Here is a 16,728-nt window from a genome sequence, read left to right on the forward strand (position 1 = left end):
TAGCTAACTGTAACACAAATAAAAAACAAACAACATTTCAAAAACAATTTTTGGCGCGCCTATCAATGTATGTTAGGTGTCTGATCTTAAATGGCAATTTACACTAATTCGAGAGTGGATCATTTGTAAATACCCCCCTTTTTAAACTTTGGAATTTGCAATACGTTTTCTGAATTGTTTTCTACAGAAAGGGTATTTTTGATAATAATCATTGGGGATGTAATTTAATTTATTATTGTCTTATCCCTTTAGGTCCCTTTATCTAAGGTTAGATGTTTGAAAGTTTTTTTAGATAATGATGTGAAAGTTGGGGGGGGGGGGGGAATGTAGACACACTACCAAATTAAAGAATTCTACCGATTTAAACAATAAACTGTAAACCAATCCTAACATAAAACACACTTTATATGTTGTAAAATGCAAATTGTCTATCTTTCTATCTAGCTATCTTGTTAGATATCCAATTGATGTCTGACACCTAGAACCATTGCAATTGAACAAAATTCAGTCATGATCATTTTCTATAAGATTTATTTATCTTCTATTTTATTTACCTATCCCTATAATATAATTTTATTTGGGTTAGGGGGTAGGGAAAGGTTATCTCAGATCAGAAACAAATGCAATATAATGTAGGGCTAAAAAATGGAATTATTATATATAAGTTTAAATTAAATGCCAGGCATATAAATGTAAATAAAAATAAATTATTTTGTTGTACAATATGTTAGGTTTTATCGAAGATCTTAAGGGAAATGACAATGGACGATAAATTAATGTACATCCTAAATGATGATAAACTAAATATCCCCTTCTTTAGATTACAATCTGTGATTGAGAAGTTTGTTCACATCTAGTTTAAAGATTGGAAGCAACCAATCAAAATAAAATAAGAGTAACCAAAGTTTTCAAGCTGTAAAATTTTGGGTACCATTACTATTTTGTAATTTTGTTATCTGTCCTTGATGCAGGCATCACATATGTATTATGGAACAGTTAGGCTCAATAAAACAGGCCATAAACGATTATAAAATAGGGGGGGGGGGGGGGTTGTGAATTACTGGTTACTTGGGTACGTGGGGAGTGGGGGGGGGGTGAATTATTGGGTGTCATCTCTCTCTCTGTCTTTATGTGACAAAAGAAAATGACATACATCCTTTATTATTTGTAGCGCAGCTACTCTATAAGTTATATGTGTATGTTTGTATGTTATTTCTATATAATATAAAACTTTATCTTTGTCCCCCTTTTTTTTACTAACGGCACTTAAAAGCAGGGATGTCCAAGCTTTTTATTTTTAGTAGGGTGAAATTAGGATTCAAAGTTTGATAGGGTAATAAACCCACCCATAGACGTTTATGCTTAAAAGTTATTTTGTGTATTTCATAAATATTTGCTATTATTGGACTATATCATTCTTGTTAGGCATTAGATAGATATACTATTGATTGATTTAGGATAAACCATATAAAATGTACATTTTATTGTACACTATCAAAGACAATTATGTTTATAAGAAGCAATAACAATACAACTTATGGACAGAACATAATTGTAGATTTGCAGTGCATCTAAATAATGAAGCTTTATCATAAATCGTATCTCTCTTATGCAATGAATATGATAAATTTTAGGCTAAGAGGACGCTACATGACTTTGATTTGTGGTAACTTTAAGCAAAATATGAAAATACTCGAATTGAATTGGTCTAATTACTTAAAACTATTTACCATGTGTTTTACTCTATGCTATATTTTTTTAAACAAACAAAATCAACTTAGAGAGTGTCCATTAAGGAGTTCTAAAGGCGTTAACATATTATAGCTTCAAGATCTAAACCAAATCTAAATAAAGGGAGATCACCCCCCCCCCCCTCCCCCCCCTTAAATTCTAGTAAAACAGACACCTAGGCCCGGGAATCAATAATTGGAGCAATAAGAGAACGCCCATAACATCAAGGTTTTATATCAAAGTATCCCAAATAAAACGTATGCTGTTATTTGATAAACATATAACAACACATTTTAGTAATAAAACCATTAAAATTTATTGTTAACAGGAACATTTATGTTTAATAGGCTAATTTGCCTACCCTAATATATAACCTTGTGTAAGACGCTCATTTCGCGTCAATTTGTTCTGCTATAATAAAACAACAAGGGCAAAGATCATTTAACCCTGTGTAGGCCCCCCTGCAGAACCCCCTAACCCCCCTCAATTTCAATCACTCAATTTTATAAGCATAATTCCAAGACAAAATAAAGTTAAAACCCAAACCCAAGAAAAGCTTTTTTTACATGGGTTATACTTAAATCTTTAAAAAAACTTATTATTTAATAATATCATTTTTTTAATCCTAAGGAATTTGATTTGTGACATGACCTTACGTCTCTAAAAAAGATTTCAAAGATACAGTTTTAGATCGAGACAGGTTCAAAAGGGTATTTAAGGGGATGGTTCGAAAAGGGAATGATAGATTGAGGGGGCCAAAAAGGTGAGATTAAAATAATTTTAAACAATTTTAGACACAGTTTCAATCAGTTATGACAATTATCTCAAAAAGATAAAATAATTTGAGTTTGCCCCAGAAAGATAAAAAAAAGATAAAAAGTTTAGTTTTTCTACAAGTTTAAAATGCAACGCCCTTCCTGAAAAGGGTGTTAAAAAGTTATTTTTAAGCACCCTTAAAAAATGAATTCTTTGAATAAATCGAACGCGGAAACGAAAAAGTGTAAAGACACTTTTTGTTTTGTTTTAGACAAGTTAAAATACTTTGAAATACTAGGTGTTTTATTTAAAAGTTTTAAGGCAATTCTGCAAAAAAAAAATACTTTTGAAACCCTGTAAATTGTACACATATGCCTAGTTTGAAAAGCAATACAAGGCAATTCATCAATTTAACTGACTTTTAAAAAGCTGCATAAACTGAGGGTGGATTTTAAATGGGTAAATTAGTCCTTTAAATTTTGGTAAAATGGACAATTAAAAACAGCAAACTTAAAAAAACAAATTAAAATTCCAAAAATCTTTGAAAAAAGCTAAAAAATGCGCGCATGTAAAAAAAAGATTGCATTAACAAGGCCCATTACCATTTTATGCATTTGAAAACCTTGGAATTGCTTAAAAATATTCAAAACATAGTATATACATCCATACTTTGAAGGTTGAATTATAAAAATACATGTTAGATTTCAAAAACATTAGAAAATCTACATTAATTTGATTTAAAAGCCTTTTTTCATTAAAAACAAAGCAAGCAAACTTGCACAAAATTGTTGAAATGCTTAAAATATTTATAAAATTATTTAAATAGCGAAGTTTAAAACAAAAGAAATATCTTAAATGTCCAAAATTTGAACGCTAGGCCTTTTGAATTAGACCCAGTAAAACTTTGTGCTCATATTATTATCGACAAAATAGAACTTAAAATAAGATTTTTAGAGAACATTACAACTATAACACTTACATTGAATTCTATAAAGACATAAAAACCAATGAAAATATATGTAAACAAGAAGGTTCCTAGTTTAGCAGGGTAAGTGGGCCCTAAGTCAGTTTTTGTGCCTGCCGGCAGCGAATGAATTGTGCCTAATGAGTTCCTGTTTTATAATATAATCATGACCCTAGCTGCAAATTTTAGTAGCGAAGCTACATTATATTTTCTTGTCTGTATGTCTTTTTAGTTCAGTAAAATCATGAATTTTATAATCAGTCATAGGGAGAAAAAATGGATTAAAATCCAGGGATCTAAAGAGATAAGACGATGGCCGATAAATTTATGTATATTCCCAATGATGGTACACAAAATTACCCCTTCTGTAGCGTAAAATTAGGGGTTGAAACGTTTAAACACTCAAATTATTAAACCACCAATCAAAATTCACTTAAATCCCTAAAGTTATTAATCCAATCAATAAGAAAACGTTATTATAAAACTTTGGGGACTAGTGTAATAAACAGCCCAGTGTCCCCTCTATCTCTGATTAAAGTCGCTGAGTATCATATTAAAATGTACTTTAGAATGAATGTAGCCTTTTTTGACCTTTATCAAATTTATATCTTTGAATGGCAGCAGCGTGTTAAATAACTTCTTAGAAGCACAAACAGACTTCAAAGGCCCTATATTTGATGGACTTTTTGTGTGCGAATGTATGTTCCCTGTTAGTCTTAGTACAATGTACTGACATATCTTTTGTCACCAAGAGAGCATTTAAGTACTCTTGAATGACATATTTTAAGCATTCCCTAAAAAATGTCGAAATAATAAGAGCACTAAGAATTAACTCGTTATGAATAAAGTCTGGACATTAAAAGGCATTAAAGCATAGACCTGTTATCTTTTGGTAATATTCACGCAACAACCGAATATTCAAGCCCATTAATATCGTGGATTTTTAAAGATAATAATAATAAAAAACTAGGGCTCAAAAAAGAATTTTGTCCAAAAAGTTTCGGCGTTAGATAATTCATTGTAGCTTTTGATACCTTCCTTTTTTGGGCTATTCTATTATCTTCCCCCTCTTAGAAGTTGCGTATTAGATGTTATCAACTATTAGGCTGACGCATTACATCAAGTCTTTTGATTCTTTGATAATGTAAGCTTTTGACGCTTTAAACTTCAATACCACGTTGGTTTTAGTGGTAGAGCTACTCTTCAAGTTATGAATGTATGTATGTCAGTCTGTTTAATTCTAGGTGCCAAAGCTCAATAGGAGCAATCAAAAGAAAAATGCAAAAACTATATTTTTTTTTTGGGGGGGGGGGAACTTTTTTATGAAAATAAACGTCCTTGCTTTTGAAAAAAAAAATTATGTAATACGCAAGATTTCAAGGTTTTTTTTAACAATTTAATACATAAAGATGTAAGATAGTAAAATTATAGATAAAGATAGGCCGTAATATGGCATGATAAAACCTATTAAAATTCTTAACATCAATAATGTACTGAGCATTTAATAGGCTTTGAAAGATTTATTTAGAAATAGGCAATAGCGTTCATTATTATAAATCTTCATAATTTCCACCTTTGCTGAATTAGTAATAATACCTTTTAGCAATGAATTATTAGATAATCATAGTCGATATGATATAAAATAATATAAAAACAGTCATTCTCTTTGCCAGTTAAAAAAAAATAAACAGATTTTTATGAAAGCACTCTATGATTGAGCTAACTATGGTTCTATATGTTTATACATTTTTCTAGTTATTTTGCTGCAAATAGGCTAAATCTTTAAAGTTATAACAATTTGATAAAAAAGTACTACTTTTAAATCTAACAATAACAATATTTTTGCAGTTTTGCAAGTGGGCCATCCGCCTATTAATGAATATATGTTAAATGATGGGCAACTATGTATGATGATTCCATTTTGTTATAATGAATATAATTACATTTAGATTTGAATCTAGTTTCAGGCCAAACTCATTGAACACTGATAGATATTCAAAAATACGTTAAAACACTTGAAAATTGCTAAATTTAATAATGGATATAGAATAAACATGGATATTTTGACAGGGGAAAAATGGACATCATTTCTTGGTCAAATCGTTTATCCAGTAGAAGGCAAGATAAATGGTTAATTGAGTGGAAGGGGGAATAAGCTACGACTTTTTCTTTATTAGAAAACATGAAAATCTGGTGTAACATCCAAGTAATAATATATCCATAAATATAATTGTCAATATCCATGAACTGTAATTAATCTTACACCAATTTGTAGGGACACAAAGATAGATCAATGGATGATAAATAAATCTACTCCAAATTATTTTTGTCTAAATGTATGGACACTTTGATTCTTAATTGTTTCAAGTCATGTTTGATTTGGTACTACATAAAGGCCTGAGCTACAAAAGCAGCTTAAAACCGTTCATATGAAAAGCTAATTTAAAATTTAGCAAAAATGTTAGTTTCATTATTGGAATTGTAATTAGGCAGGGATCTAAAAGGATTAGACAGTGGCCGATATATTGATGTACATTCCCAATGATGATGCACAAATTACTCCTTCTGTCAATTGCAATTAGTGGTTCAAACGTTTGGACACTTAATGAACTAACCAATCAAATTCTATGAAGTCCCCAAAGTTGTTAAGCCAACGTATAAGAAAACGTTATTATAAAACTTAGGGGACTAGTGTAATAAACAGTCCATTGTTCCCTCTCTCTTTGGCTATTTACTATGTATAAATGTATTAACCGTTTTGTAAGACAATTCAGTGTAAAAAGTGAGTGGTGTCAAAAAGTACTGTTAGATATGGCCATTGATATATATTCACTACTTCAAAAGTGAGCTTCAAGATATATATTAAAATTATATCAATTCAAGATCTTTTGTGAGGCATAACAGAAGCTTTTTGCATTAGTTTAGACGGCTATGAAAATAAAAAGATAATCAAACAGCTCCGAATAATAAAATTAGGGTCAAACTAATCTAAAAGAATTTTCTTGGGCCTTAAAGATAGCGCAGTAACTTTCAGAAATTAAAGCCGATTTCTAGAGATGTCAAAATTACTGTATTTCAGTTTGCTGACGATCTTTGAGGGCTGAAAATGTTCTGTACTTCAAATGTTTATAATATATCTGGAACGTTTGTTCCCTGACCCTTTTTCAACAGAGGCTAATCGACAATTTAAATGAAAAGTTAATAGTAGATTTGATTTTAATAGGAGCACTATAAGCCAAGGGTAACTTTAATCTAACACTTTAAATTTCATTGAACTTCTTTTGTAGTCAGGGATAGGGATAATGAAAATAAATCTTCAGCCTAATACTAATCTTAAATTTGATCTTTATGCGAAGATTAATAGCAAACAAACATTTAATCAAAGGAAGAGATAGGCTTGTGTTGATTTTTAGTAGCGAAGCTACTCTACAAATTCGTTAGTTAGTTGTTTATTAAGGGATTGGTTAATGTAGTATCATTTAATAACATATTCATCTAAATCATTTTTTTTACCAACAGAAAAATTGAAGGTAAATTGTTTATTCTAGTATTTATATATTAGTGTTTTAAAAATGTAAAAAATAACTCTTAAAATATTCTTACCAACCCTATAAAAGATTGGTATTGATATCCAAAGTAGCTTTGAAGTTAGCTTGCTAATATTTAGATGAAAAGACTAGCGTCCTTTCATTCCTGCACATATACTAATTTATCAGAAGAATAGCATAGTATTATAAAAACAGCAAAAATTTTTACATTTACTTTGTTTCGTAGGCATCATTAAACAAACACCTCCTTTTACATATTGCTATTGTTTGTTTGTTTTACAAATATGAAACGCTATGCAATTTACGTTAGTGAATACACACCCCAAGACTAACCTAATATATTATTCAAGCCCTAATTCTGTATATATATATTTAATTGAATAAAGGAATAGACAAATTAATCTTATCCCAATTCTACCCAACTTTATATTATCTAATTAAATATCTGAGGACGATTGATAATAACGTAAAAAGTCTTAAAGTAAACATCTCAACTTTTGCAGACAACACACCCATTGATTGTACGACCTTTGTCCATGTAATGAGTTACGATTCAATAGATTCTTAAGTCGATATAATAACAGCACAAAAGCTTAACAGGAGTCAAATGATAATTAGTGGAATGATAAGACAAAAACGTATAAGCATACAGCGGCGGATAAAATGAATTTTTAATCAACCAAAAACAAGCATAAGGTCATTTAAAGCACAAGGGGAACAAGGAATATCATTTCCAAAAGTTTCCTTGAAAAAAATATGGGGGGGGGGGTATGTTGGATTGTAATTTCTTCCACCAAGAATAGTAATTCAAAGAAGGGGTAATTTTGTTTATCATGATTGAGGGTGTACATTTCCTTTAAAAATTGGGATTTTATATACCTATATATTTTAAAATCCATAAACTTACAAGTATATATCCTACGTATATAATAACTGCGCTCGAAAAAAGTGTGTTTTAAAAAAATGGGGGGAGGGGGATGAGTTGCCCATTTCTCGCAGTCCATAAATTTCTAGTTTAATATGGAGAAAATAAATTTCTATAGTTAAGAACCATGAGGTGGCAAGTTTTAGGCTGTTTTTCTAAAGTCACATTAACAACAAAAAAGGAATTGTAAATGGTTTAAGTAAGTCACCATTTTTTGTGGACTGAACGAGGGTAATTATGTTCATAAGTAAAAAAGCAACTAGAGAAATAAAGAAAAAAGGCTATAAAAATGTTATTCTTGTAGTTATGACTTTTTATAAATTCTATGAAAATACAATGAAAAGTAGCTGAGCTGCGCTACTTATACCAACATTTGTTCTTGTGAATAAGAAATTAAAGAAATGACTTTTCAATTTTGAAAACACAATAAAATTAAACAATAGCGATGCTTTTTATTAGATTTTCAAGAATAAATTTGAATTAAACAAATAGACATGCAAAGTTGTTTTGAAATAAGTGGTTCTTTTAATCGCGCGCAAATTTTAGTTACTAAAATTACCACTAGATGGCATCACTATAGTACAACACTTAAAACTTACATTGTACTGTTAGGCTTTGGTTTCCAAGTTGCCCGGGATTCTAAAATTTTGTTCAGCATTGCGTTGGATATCATGCGTGCTACCAACAGCTGACTGGTACCTAAAAGATAGATAGTTAGATAGATAGAAAGTTTTGTAGATAGAAAGGGGAATAGATAGTAAGATAGATAGATAGGTAGGTGTATAGATAGTTATATATGTAGATAGATAGATAGTTAGATAGATAGTTAGATAGATAGATAGTTAGATAGATAGATATTAAGATAGATAGATATTAAGATAGATAGTATTTAGATAGATATGGGAATAGATAGTTAGGTAGAAAATAAGATAAATAGCTAAATGAGGTAAGGTAGATAAAATCCAAGATGGCTGAGATAGAAAATTAGAAAAATAATGATTTTTTTCAAAGATTTTGAAATTGACTTACCTATATGATCAAGGGTTAAAGACTGGATTTTGGACACATGTACCCCCATCTCTCTGTGGATACCAGAACACTCAATGCACACTATTATTCCATAGTTTGTGCTCAGCCACGTGACGTCATTCTGGCTGCTACAGTCGGCACAGGTTCCATTCGATGGTAGATTCCTGAATTTTTCAAAAAATATTTAAATTAAAGTCAATCAATATTTGGAGTTTTTAAAGTTAAAAATGTAAAAAAATTAGAGTAAAACACTAGAGGAGGAAGGGTTTAAAAAACTGTATAGTACCCATCCCAAGAACCTTGTGCCGACTCTCAATTGGGTCTTTGAAAATCAACTTATAGTGTCGGAAATATTAACACAGTCAAGTAGCAGAAGCAATTTGCTAGCAGGTCCTTGGAAAAGGTACGCAGGTAGTTATCTGTATATACATCTATATTTATATCTGTTGTACAACTAAAAATATAACTTTAATCTAAATATCTTTACCTAATATAGGTGACAAGGGTGCGTTGGAACTCTACAAGGCCCTGGTTCTCGCCGCCGCCGCCCGCCCGTCCGTTGTCCTCGAAGGCGCGGTTCAGTGACTTCTCCTTGGAGTTGAGCAGCACCGACATCCATTCGTCCCGGTCGTATTCGGTTTCGGCTTGGAAATGGTAGGTTCTGAAACAGAAAAAAAATAATTAAAGAGTTGCTACGATAATATAGCATCTAACGCTATTCTAATAGTCTTAAGATTATTTGGACGTTCGTCCAAACGAATCAATTAAATTATAGCTACGCTTCTTATAACCTTAAAAGTTCTTGCTATATTTTCAAAGATAAGAACCAAAAACCTGAATTTTAACTAATAGCCTTCAAATTAACCATTCTTAGAAAATTTACGAAAAAAGGATAATGTCGATTATGCTTACTAAAGTTTTCATACGCTAGGGTTGCAAATTTTATAGATTTGAAGACAATAACTATCAATAAGAGAGTTTTAAAATAGTCTAATTAAGTAATTTATAGAAAATAAGAGTCCTAAAATGAACTAATATCGATATAAAATGAAAATGAAGGCAGGAATTGACATAGCTTTGAGTAAAAAATCCTTGAAAATTTAAATTTGCAAATCAGCGGAGCTATTATACTCTTTTTATTCATATTTAACTCAAGGCTTAAACAATCAAGGTCATGTATACAGGGTTGCTTTATTAATTATATTAATTACATCAGCATAATGTGATAACCATTATGTTCAAAAGTTCATTTAGTAATTCTTGTATTAATGGATATAATACTGAAACAAATATCAGGCAAAAAGTTTCATATAAAGATTTTTCAAAGTTTATAAGTATACCGTTTTACATAGCCTTGTTAAGAATCTAATTTTGAGGGAGAAAAAAAGCCATCGTTTTGCAATTCTTAACACCCCCAAGGCCAAAAAAATCACACTGGCCATATTTAGAAGAGAGAAAAATTGTTATTAGTGAAAAAAAAGCGTATTTTGGTGGTTGAGAAAAAAAGAGTAATTGCTAATTTTCTAATTTTGAAGTGTAAATTAGGAATATTAGTTTCCTCTTTAAGTTTTTGGCGCGGTTTTTTTTTAATTTGTGAAAAAATTGGTTTGTTTTGAAAAAAAAAGTAATATTTTTTGATCCCCCGATTGGTCAATGTGATAGGCATATCATAAAAAAGACTTCGTATCTAAAACAGTATTCGGTAATTTCCCGTTTTTGTGAATCTTTAACCCCTTTTAAAAACGACCCCCTGGTTTTAAAATATAAGATATTTAGCAATTTTTGTTGTTTCATTGTTGAATTTAATTATATATGGCTCAAAAAGGGTTGCATCTTTTTTTACTGATTTCTGTATTTTTTTTTTTTTTTTTTGGGGGGGGGTTAACGACTCAAAATTTAAGTTGGGGGACGCTGATTAATATCCTTCAAATTGATGGATAGAGCCATCGATCAAGGTTTTACTAAGTCATTCAATTTTTACGATCAGAAAATTAGGTGGGCTACAGCTCGGTCACGGGTCAGCAGATACCTTCTCTCAAAATTAATTGATAAATTGCCCCTGTTAAACTTGGTGCCGTTATTATATTAACTTAAGCAAATAGTGAATTTTAGAATATCGTCAAAGGAAAAGATTTCGACGAAAGTAAGCATGTCAATAGTTTGCCAGTCACAATGAAAGTCAACACAATCTTTTAAGTCTAACAGAGCAAAAAAATGAAAATTAAAGAATAACAAATTATTATACTTTTCAGAGAAGCTTTCCCTGTCTCTTAATCCCCAAGTTTTTATGGCCCTAATTAAAATACCGAAGCATAAAGGCTGTCGTCAAAATCTATCAAACGGCCTTTAATGTTTTGATGAAAGCATAGCTTCTCAATAGTAGTGTCTGTATCTATATATCATTAATGGATATACAATATTAGTGGATATTATAACTAAGGGAAAATTGTCGTCAATTTAGGTTGCTAATATGGAACCCAATTATTGCTTAGTGCGTTCATCCAGTAGGAGAGTATATAAGTTTGTCCAAAGGTTCAAAGATTTTATTATAGAAATATTTATCCTTGTTTTATAGCTAAATGATCTATATGCCAAAGATTAAAAGATTTTATCCCAATTTTATCAATATAAAAGGTTTTTTATCAAGCGATGAAAGTTTAAGATAACCTTTTTTGCCGACTTTTTAATTTAAATATTTTGATTTATTTTTGTAATTTTAAAAAGGCCAATAGTGTAGTTTTGCTGTTAAACGTAAGACTATGTGAAACCTTAATATACCAAGTAATTAATAATAGAGTAATTTTATAGAATACACAACAAAAAAGTAAAAACCAAAGTTAATTTTTGTAATGATTTTTTAATTATTTCAACTTTGAATTTTTCCCAGCTTTAATTAAAAATAAATTCTTTTAAAATTATTCAAAAAAACAAAAGAAAAGAGTTTTTAATTGTTTAAAGTGAACGGTAAATTAAAGTAAATAATTATTCTTATTTTCTTGGTTTTAAGTGCTTTTTTCAACCTAAAGGCTTTTTCTTAAATGAACAGTTTTTTACTTAAATTCAAGGAGTTAAAATCAATTTTTAGTTTTTACTTGCTTTTTTTTACCAAGCTTAAATCTTTTTCTGTTTTGCTCTATGTTATTTTGATTATAAGAATTCTTGTTTTAAAAATCTTTTTTATTTACCGTTGCTAGCTAGAGCTAGGATAAGCAAGTTTTTTGACCGTCTTTCTTTCAAATGCGCCCTGGGCCAAAAAACCCTCCAACTAATTTACATTTGAAATAGCTAGGTAAGAGGCATTGACAATTTAGCTAAATTAATTCAATTGTGCTTAGAGCTTTTTACTAGCAGCGTAGCAACTGCAGCAGCCTTGCGAATTGGTTTATCTGTACGTCTGGACTTGACGTTATAAATGTTATAAAGCAAGGGTATGGAAAAAAAATTTAGTTTATTAAATCAACATCTTTTTTACATATTGGCGCAATTCAAAAGGTCCAGTAAAAACAAAGGGGACAACTTCTTTGGGACCTAAATCATCCTTGTTATTTAACTGCTACCAAGCTAATAAAGGAAACTAAAAAACAAAGAAAATAAAAGGCTAGTTGAGAATTTAGGGGCTATTTTCTGCCCATTATACTTTTCTTAATTATACTTTTTCAATATCTTAAAGTGACCTTTAGAAGCACATAATTGTTGTAGAGAAGATTTGCTTCTAAAAATTTGGGTTGGTCCAAGCGCCCGTAATGAAATTTTGCAAGACTCCTCTAACAGTTAAGTACAAATTATTGATATGCTTATTCTAATGCTCGTGTATCCTTCCTTCTGAATTCAGAACTTCGCTTTAATGGATATTGTCAACCTTATTTTTGGATGCGTAGCATTTTTACATGTGTATTGTATTCCCCACACTCACCTGTTATAGGAGACAACGTCAAAGCATAGCCTGTCCTCAAGCACAGGTTTCATTTGACACGTCAGTAGGTTGACTTGACTGGGGGTTTTAGACTCGTCGGCGTGGCTAATCTTCAAGAAACCGTCGCGCACCTCACACCGTCGCCGCTGCCACACGTTGCGTAGCCGGCCCTCTGACCGCTTGAGCAGGTATCCGTCCCGCCAATCGCCCGCCTTGGCGTCGCCCTTAGCCTGGTGCAGCGTGTATTGACTGGTGGAGTTGGTGCCGTTCTGAAATATAACAATTAATTAAAGAAAGCTGCTGCGCCGATTATATTCAGTTCTCTAAAGGGATAAGACAAAGTTAGATAAATTAATGTACACGCCCATAAAAATTACCTCATCTGTAGATTACACTTTCGTGATACTCTACTTAATGAACCAACAAATAAAAAAATTAAAGTCCCCAAAGTTGTAGAGCCAACGAATAAGAAAACGTAATTTTAAAACTTTGGGGACTAATGACCAATGTCCCCTCCCTCCCTGGATTGTGTTAGCATTTTTATCGGTAGCTTTTTTGGGGAACTCTTAGATTGTTATTATCTAACCCGTACTTTATAATTTACTTAATTTTAAACACTTTCCTTTAACTAAATTTCAATCAAAGCCTTCAAAAAAGGTTTGACAGGGATAGGGATAATGCAATTAAAGAAAAAAAGATTTTCTTTCAATATTTTTTGTCAAAGATTTCCTTATTGATACATATTACGGCATGCTGATAAAAAACCTATGATTTTTATTTATTTGTAACAATTAAAACATGCTTTATTTCATAAAGAATGCAGAATGCATTTTGACACAATAATGATATTTTCTAGATTGTAAAAAAAGGTCGAAACGAAGAAGTTTTTCATCAGAAGCTATTCCCCTCTCCTTGGTGTTCTAAAGATAAATTGCAAAGCCTTAGAAAAGTGTAAAATTTGGTTGCTCAACCACACCCCCTCAAAACTCCCCTACACCCCCTCAACACCCCCCCCCCCTCTCTAACCCACCAAATTGAAACTTAAGATTAAAATCTCTATAATTTTAAATTTGAAAAACTGATAAAATCAAGAGAAAAGTGTTTTTTTTTCTATAAATACTAACTTAAGCAATGAATAGCATTTTAAAATTGAAGATACTATATAATTAATCTATAACCTATAATTTATACTGGTACCCAAAGTTTTATAAACAGGAAATCTCTTATGTTGGTTTAAAAACCTTGGGTGTTTATACTTTATTAATAACTAGCGGCTACGCCCCTAGAGGCCTCTAGGGGCACTTAAGGTAGAAGGGGGAAAAGTCGACAACATTCCATTTTAAATTTGAGTTTCAAAAGAGTAAAAAAATATTTTTGGGGAGGAGGGGGGTGAAGATACCCTCCCAAAAATAGTTTAAAACCTTCCCAGGACCTATAAGAAGCTTCACTGTAAAGGAGAACAATATCAGTTCAGCGGTTAGTGCGATCCTTCGGGACAGACAAAAAACGCTTACTACTTTATATATTAGGATTTTAATCTACAGAAGGAACATTTTGTTTATCTTGATGGTGATCAATATCGTCCATTGTCTTAACCCTTAAGATCCCTGATTTCTCAGCTATTTATGGAGATAATTGTCTTTTTCTTTTCCCCCAAAAGTGTTAATAAGATAAGAGATCTATCCGCGGCCCATAATTAGTCCAATCTTCATTTTTATTTAACTAAAAAAGAAACCGAAATATAATTATACCATTAGAGCTTGAAGTCAGGGGAAATAAAAAAGTCTAAAAAATATGTAATTTTTTTGTTAAGCTATAATCTATAATCTTAAACCTTAAAAAATGTTATTTGATTGGTTTTAAGCCTTTTTCTTACATGTTTGAAATAATTAATATTTCAACATTTTAATGAATTGAAAATTAAAATTCAAGTTTTAGTAGCAAAGCTACCCTAAAAGTGTCAGTTGTAAGATTATTATGGATTTAATATTATTTGGATATTTTACCAGATTATCATTTACTGTAATAAAGTGAACCTTGTAGCGGTCTAAACAATAAACCACTTCCCCTCCAACTAGATTTACAAACAGACCAATAATGAGGTCCATGTTAGCAATCCAAATTTTCCCCTGTCAACATATCCACGTATATTCTATATACATTGTTATTGCTGCGCTGGTATTGAAAGTTATTATCCTTGTTGAATATTTCGGTTGTAAAAAAAGGCCAAGATCATCAATTTTATAATATTCATATGACAACTAGTGTCTGAACAAAAATAGGGATGCACCAAAAAAAGCTTCAAAATAAAATAAAAATCTTAAAAGAGAATTAATAATAATATGTGATTTCATAAAATAATTTCCAGAAAAATATCATTAAAAAGGCTACGGTAATAAAATTATGAAGAAAATTTCTATATTTTTTCTCGTATTCATTTTCGATTTCACTTTTGTGTGACACGCTTAGTTATGTGAAATAGTGGGGCGTTGTGTTCACTATTGTGTTGTTATTCGGATTTTTATTATTTTATTTAGTAGATTTTTGTTCACAGGCAAATTGCAATGAATTTATGCTGTTAAAAATCCTTGATTTTTGCATTTCGAAAGCATAAAATACAAAAAAAAATATAAACAAAGTTTTGAATAAGCAGATTCAAGTTGCACTCAAGTGCCTGACCGCCGAAAGAAATGTGAGATTTTCTGCCATAAAGTTTGAAATTAATGATTCTTTAATACGTTAAATAATTATTCTTTCTCATTAAATTGTCTATGAACAACTTTTTCACATATTAAAGATAAATTGTCTTTAGATTATTTTGGTATTTAGGGAAAAAAAATATGTTTAATTTGGCTTTAACAAGAAGAATTATGTTCGCAGCAATACAATCTTAAATTTTTGACAGTCAATTTTTGTAACATTACCATATTGAAGGTCCTGTCATTTTTTTTGGTCAAACATTTTTTTTTCATGAGTTATTTTTTGTGTTTATTTTAATGTAAAAGAAGCCATTTGAATTTTACTATTTTTGTGTTTTAACTGAAAATAGTTTTTTAGTTGTTCCTAATATTAGTCTTTTGTTTTAAAAAGGAGTTAAAATTCAAAAATATGTGAAAAAAAGGCCAAATTTAGCGGCATATTTTTAAATTTCTGTGGGGTCTGAGGTTTAGAAAAAACAACATATTAAAAGCATTTTTTTCCTTGGAAAAAACCGCGAAATTTTTTGTCCAAGAAATTTTGGAGGGCAACGATGCAGCCAAAGGGTTGGTTGTTTGGTTGGTGTACGGGCAAAAAGTGGTCCTTGAGTCTGGATTTCGTGTCCTGTACCGGTTAGACCACAAAACCGCCAAATTTTCCGCCAATCAAAAATAGATTTAGTATTTTATTAGTTTCATAATAGATGTCATAAAGTTTTGCTTTGACATTCGCTTCTATATAATCATTTTTAATTGTTTAAAATTTGCTGTTTCACTATTTTTTAAAAGAAATATAAACATAATACATATAGAACAGTTAGGGAGTTGAATCCATTTTTATAGAAGCAGAAATATAATCTATGATTATGGTTTGGACCCTCTAAAACTGTAATCTACCCTTCCACTTTCCCCTCTCTTGGTGAAGATATCTTCAACGCCGATACGATTTTTGAAATATAAGATTCCACTTTTGTCTCTCTTGTTGAAGATATCTTCACCAAGAGAGGCAAAAGTGGAATCTTAAATTTCAAAAATCGTATCGGCGTTGAAGATATCTTCACCAAGAGAGGGGAAAGTGGAATCTTACATTTCAAAAATCGTATCGGCGTTGAAGATATCTTCACCAAGAGAGGGGAAAGTAGAATCTTACATTTCAAAAATCGTAT

The 16,728-nt window shown here is 30.8% G+C and overlaps 1 protein-coding gene across 1 annotated transcript in view; it reads right to left on the reverse strand.

The window, feature by feature from the left end:
• Nucleotides 1-16,728, reverse strand: part of Asap (ArfGAP domain of ASAP) — a 77,854-nt gene that overhangs the window by 15,537 nt on the left and 45,589 nt on the right. The window contains exons 7-10 of the mRNA XM_080176893.1: nt 12,867-13,135; nt 9,441-9,614; nt 8,954-9,117; nt 8,524-8,623 (exon numbers count right to left, since the gene is read on the reverse strand). Of these exons, the coding sequence (XP_080033019.1) occupies nt 8,524-8,623; nt 8,954-9,117; nt 9,441-9,614; nt 12,867-13,135 (707 nt within the window). The remainder of the gene's footprint in view (nt 1-8,523; nt 8,624-8,953; nt 9,118-9,440; nt 9,615-12,866; nt 13,136-16,728) is intronic.

The sequence above is a fragment of the Acartia tonsa genome, chromosome 11 (genome assembly GCF_053477335.1).
Source record: "Acartia tonsa isolate MP-2025a chromosome 11, ASM5347733v1, whole genome shotgun sequence".
Taxonomy (NCBI): domain Eukaryota; kingdom Metazoa; phylum Arthropoda; class Copepoda; order Calanoida; family Acartiidae; genus Acartia; species Acartia tonsa.